The sequence below is a fragment of the Cicer arietinum genome, chromosome 1, assembly GCF_000331145.2.
Source record: "Cicer arietinum cultivar CDC Frontier isolate Library 1 chromosome 1, Cicar.CDCFrontier_v2.0, whole genome shotgun sequence".
NCBI lineage: Eukaryota > Viridiplantae > Streptophyta > Magnoliopsida > Fabales > Fabaceae > Cicer > Cicer arietinum.
Window position 1 is genome coordinate 46,518,291 of NC_021160.2, and position 5,819 is coordinate 46,524,109.

The 5,819-nt window shown below is 35.8% G+C and overlaps 1 protein-coding gene across 1 annotated transcript in view; it reads left to right on the forward strand.

Moving 5' to 3' along the window:
• LOC101495702 (tRNA (guanine(37)-N(1))-methyltransferase 1) overlaps nucleotides 1-5,530 on the forward strand; it is a 12,279-nt gene extending 6,749 nt beyond the window's left edge. The window contains exons 5-9 of the mRNA XM_004487586.4: nucleotides 3,027-3,097; nucleotides 4,101-4,243; nucleotides 4,697-4,808; nucleotides 4,950-5,062; nucleotides 5,215-5,530. Of these exons, the coding sequence (XP_004487643.1) occupies nucleotides 3,027-3,097; nucleotides 4,101-4,243; nucleotides 4,697-4,808; nucleotides 4,950-5,062; nucleotides 5,215-5,358 (583 nt within the window). The 3' untranslated portion in view covers nucleotides 5,359-5,530. The remainder of the gene's footprint in view (nucleotides 1-3,026; nucleotides 3,098-4,100; nucleotides 4,244-4,696; nucleotides 4,809-4,949; nucleotides 5,063-5,214) is intronic.
• The last annotated feature ends 289 nt before the right edge of the window (nucleotides 5,531-5,819 follow it).

Below are 5,819 nucleotides of genomic sequence, written 5' to 3' on the forward strand. Positions count from 1 at the left end.
TCATTACTCCGAAATCACTCGATGGCTCTATTTCTGCATATCTTGACACCGTTCATAGTGCACTTCATGACTTTAATGAGCTTCTCCCTCCTGCTGCAAGTAATCCAGCTGAACAGAAGAAGGAGTTGGATCAACGCATCACCTTCTTCATGCTTCTTGCACTCTATGGCCTACCCTAGGAGTACTCTGCAACTCGTGATCAAATTTTGGGGTCTGTTACTGTTCCGAATATGTCTACTACCTTGTGTTATCATCGTCTTTCTCCTTTACATTACACTTGCTTGTCCTCCTTGTCTTCTGTTTCTATTCCTAAAACTACAGGTGAAGCATTACCCCACCCTGAGTGGAGGCAAGCAATGCTTGATGAGATGCGTGCTCTACAAAGCAGTGGTACTTGGGAATTGGTTCCTTTACCTCGTGGGAAGTCGTTAGTTGGGTGTCGTTGGCTTTATATAGTGAAGGTTGGTCCTGATGGTAAGATTGATCGATTTAAGGCTCGTTTGGTAGCCAAGAGATATACTCAGATTTTTGGGTTGGATTATAGTGACACATTCTCACCTGTTGCCAAAATGACATCTGTCAGACTGTTTTTCTCTATTGCAGCAATTCGACATTGGCCTCTCCATCAGCTTGACATTAAAAATGCCTTTTTGCACCTTGACCTTGAAGAAGAAGTTTATATGGAGCAACCACCAGGTTTGTTGCTCAGGGGGAGTCTTCCAACATGGTTTGTCGGCTACACAGGTCCTTTTATGGTCTTAAACAGTCTCATAGAGCTTGGTTTGACAGATTCAGCTCGGTAGTACAAGAGTTTGGTATGATCCGTAGTGAAGTCGATCACTCTGTATTTTATCATCACTCAGCCCAAGGGTGCATCTATCTTATTGTTTACGTGGATGACATTGTTATAATTGGAAGTGATCAACAAGGAATACTTCGGTTAAAACAACATCTCTCAAATAAATTTCAGACTAAAGACCTTGGTAAACTCCGTTATTTTTTGGGTATTGAAGGAAGTAGCCCAATCCAAGGATGGCCTTGTAATTTCACAAAGAAAATATGCTATGGATATTCTTGAAGAAACAAGCCTATTAAATGCCAAGTCAGTTGATACTCCTATGGATCCAAATGTCAAACTCCTATCCAATCTGGGGGAGCCTCTATCAGATTCAGGAAGATATAGGAGATTGGTTGGAAAATTAAACTATCTCACAGTCACTCGTCCTGACATTTCCTTTGCTGTCAGTGTGGTAAGTCAGTTCTTAAATTCTCCTTGCCAAGAACATATGGATGCTGTAATCCGGATTCGTAAATACATCAAAAGTGCACCTGGAAAAGGTCTCCTTTATGAAGATAAAAGACATACTCAGATAATTGGCTACTCAGATGCCGATTGGGCAGGCTCACCCATAGATAGACGATCAACTTTCGGGTATTGTGTACTTGTTGGAGGAAATTTAATATCTTGGAAGAGTAAGTAACAAAATGTTGTTGCAAGATCCAACGCTGAGGCAGAATACAGGGCCATGGCACTAGTAACATGTGAACTCATCTGGTTGAAACAGTTACTGAAAGAACTTCAATTTGAAGAGGCCAACACAATGACACTAATATGTGATAATCAAGCTGCATTGCACATTGCCTCGAATCCTGTTTTTCATGAGTGGACCAAGCATATTGAGATTGACTGCCATTTTGTTAGAGAAAAGATCGAATCGGGTGACATCATCACTAGCTTTGTCAATTCCAATGATCAGTTAGCAGATGTGTTTACAAAGGCATTGCGAGGTCTTATAATTAGTTATATATGTAACAAGTTAGGTGCATTTGATTTATATGCTCCAGCTTGAGGGGGAGTGTTAAATATTATATTAGAATGTAAATATTATATTATATTAGATGGACTGTAAGTATTCTGGCCCGTTAGTATTACTGTAAATTAGGGTTGTTTAATACCCTTTGTCTATATATAAAGAAATTCCGTTGTGTAGTTGAAACACACGGGTTATTCACAATATGCCTCTCAATACTCTTTATATTCAACAGTTATCAATGCCATTTCATGCTGTGTTCATCAGTATATTTTGTTTCAAAAGTCACACTTGTCTTACTGCTCTTGTTTTTCTTCATCTCTCTGCCAGTGTTGTCAAATTGTCGCCATGGTGGATTCTGTGGCAACCACGATAGGCTGCAATGCGTATTATATCTGCCATAGGCTGCAACACCATATTTATACGACGGGTTTTTGGCTGACCTCCAAAATCCACCACCTGCCATTGATAACACTGCTCTTTGCCTGACATCATTAAGAACTCCAAACAACTAACTGCACTGGTTGCTAGATATTATAGCATATGTATTATTGCTTTTGTGTGTATTAAGATAGTTTTTTCCCGTTCAACATATATAATTATTTAAATCACGTGCTGTTTCAACTGAGAAATTAGAGGAGTACTGACAGTCATTGATAACAACCCGTGAACCCATGGTTACATGTATCAATTGAAAAAGGTGCATGCAGAGACTCTAAAATCTGGATGAGGCCTCCAAAAATTATCCGTATTCCTCTTATTATTTTTATATATTCTTCATCTCTTAAAACAAACAAGAGAAGACCCTACCATGTTGTACATATGTTTGCCACACAGACTTGACCTCTAATTTGTAAGGATAGGGCTGTATGAAGAAAGAGTAATTGAAAGAATTTTATTCATATTAATTTATGATTACAAGACATCAACAGTTTTGATCGATTAATTACATCTCAGTCGAACCTGGATAATTGGCTTTAACCTCTTGAACTCTATTGTTTCATCTTAATCAATTTGCGGTTTCACCTTTTAAGGACATATTGATTATTGCATATGTTCTCATGACACAACATTCAATAAGTCCGGAATCTTAAATCAGGAATAAATTCAATTTTCAATTTGTTTTTAAAATATCAAAGTATACTCTAAAAATAGGAAATTAGGTATAGATGAAAAGGGTCAATTATCACCTTTGTTTCTTTCCTTTCTATGCAGATATTGGAGCTCTAGGCTTGCAACTGAAAGACAAAGGCTTCTGAGCGGTTTTACACAGAAAGATGTTGTCTGTATGTGTCTTGCTACCTGTTAGATTATAATACTATCCTACTTATGTTATATATTCACTTTCCATGGCTTCTAATTGTTGTCTCTCAGAATGCTGATTGTGGGATTTGGTTGGTTTGAGCAATTTGATGTCATATACTGATGACAAGAATTTGGTTTTGTTTGCTGTCGTGGTGTGAACATATAAAAGAAAGTTTGTCTAGTAGTTGAACCCCCTCCCCCTCTCCCCCGAAAAAAAAGAGATTTGCATAGTGGTGGCCCAAACAGGTTTCTGCTTGGGGTCTTGCCGTCTTGGTGTGAACTTGATATGCATTATTATTTTTAGGATGAGATTAGTGGGAATTGCCTGGAACTGAGGGTCGTCTGCCGAGGGTTTTAACCATTTCACAACTTATGGGCTACTCTGTCAGGTCATTTTGCTCATTGGTATATAACTATATAAGGATTTAAACATATTAAGTTATGCATTGCTGGTGTAAGCAAGTTTTATGAAATTATTTCTTTTAAAACATAATTACTGCTACTTAATTTTCATCTTATACAGCCCCGGTACTGATTCAATTTTATGAAAACCTTTGAAATCTAAGAAATGAATTGTATATACTGGAAAGATTTGGTTGATATGAATGCACTTAAAGTGAAAACATAAATGTATTTAAGCTACCATTGTTGTGTGCACATGTTTTCTTGATTTATGTAGTGAGTGCCAGGTCTACGCTAGATCTCTTAGAAGTCAAACAACTAGAGATTTGAATAACTAACACCCCTATTCCCTCCTACAAAAAGTTGTAATTAAATAGAAGTTATTTTGATGCAGGAAGTTTAAATGAAAACACAGTGCAAATGCCCTGATTGCTATTTCTTAATGTTTTTTACTTGCAACAACTTATTTGTATCCATGGTTACTGAATTGTTAAAGAATGCTCTTCTGTTTATTTATTTTGAAAAACATTAATGACTTGCTTGCACAGGTAACATGAACATCATTTTATGTTCAATTGACAGGTGATGTTTTCTCTGGAGTTGGTCCACTTGCCATATCTGCAGCAAAGATAGTTAAGTGTGTTTTTGCTAATGACTTGAACCCATATGCAGTGGAGTATCTGGAAAGAAATAGTGTTCTAAACAAACTCGAGAGGAAGGTTAAGGTATGATGATTGCTGTTCAGCAAGTATCTTCTTGAAGTTGCTTTATCAATTTTTACACATGAAACAATCTGAAACAAACATATGTTGGAAATGGGTTTAAATTTGAGATTTGTATATGTTGTTTCTTGGTCAATATCATGAATTAATATTTTCAACATATTTTTTGGACCTATGTAGATTTTTTAAGCTTAGGTTAAAATTGCTATGAATTATCTTTTCTCGAATTATGGAGCTACGGAACGTAGCACAGAAACAGTAAATTTTGAAGTATCCAATTAGGATTTGAAATATTTCGTTGTGCAGGAAGAGTGTCCATATGAAGAATGTGCTATACTTGTTTTAATGTTTTTCTCACATTGAGGAAGAAACAAGAAAGAAGTTGCATTTGAATCTGCATGTGGCAGCATTATTTTTCTTAATGGAATTTTCTACTAACATTATCTATTGCTGTAGATCTTTAACATGGATGGAAGAAGGTTTATTAAGGCCATGTTTGCCAGTAATAAAGCTCATTCCATTACACAAGTGGTTATGAACTTGCCAAATGAAGCCGCAGAATTTCTAGGTTGCCTATTCTTATGTGACTACTCTTTCTTTATCTATAAAATATTGTTTTATATGCCAATCCAACACATTTTTTCATCAAAAAAGAAAAACTCTTGATTGCTGGGTTTAATCTCTGGATGCTTTGCTTCTTCCCCTGCAGATGCATTTCGGGGAATATACAAAGATATTCCTAAGAATGGGGAATTCACTTTTCCAACAATCCATGTTTATGGATTCTCCAAAGCCGAAGATCCAGAATTTGATTTTCATGAGGTTGGTTGCTTATACATTGTATGTATATTTCTGTGGTGTCTTGGTTGAGACTCTTCACAAATTACTCAAAATTTGACTGCTAGGCTAGTATTATGTAAATATTGCAGGTAAAAACAATTTTCTAACAAAGCCTATGTGATATATATGTGCAGAGAATAAGAATTGCGTTGCTTGAAGTGGCAGTCAATGTAGACATGCGACGGGTACGACCTGTTGCACCTGGAAAATGGATGTTGTGCGCATCATTTGTTCTCCCTAAAAGTGTAGCATTTGCTAATACTGCAGTTGATGCCTAACCAGTTTTTAGTTTGTCATTTAGTTGTTTCATGCAGTAAATTTTGTTTCACTACATTAATTTTTTAAATTGATATTGTATATATATGTAACATGATGTATTTTTGGAGTACCTTTTCATTCTTTTAATCATTTTTCATCATTAAAATGAATAAACGAAGTCAATGTTGTATATAGACTTGTATGGAATGGCCTGGCTGCTCCTCAGAAGGGAATTACATATATTTTAAATTTTAGATTTTCATTGAAGTTAAAACTAGTTTTTAAATTTCTATTTCGAAGACATTTTTTTTCTTCTAATTTTTGTCATAGAAAACTTTTATTTAATTGAAAAAAATAATCATATACAAAAAGTTAATTTAAATTGGGTCCACTGGACCGGCCATATATAACTTACAACCATTTTTAGTAGTAGAGAATTGAATGAAGGTTTTGTCATCTAATGAGGTGACCAGGTACGTGT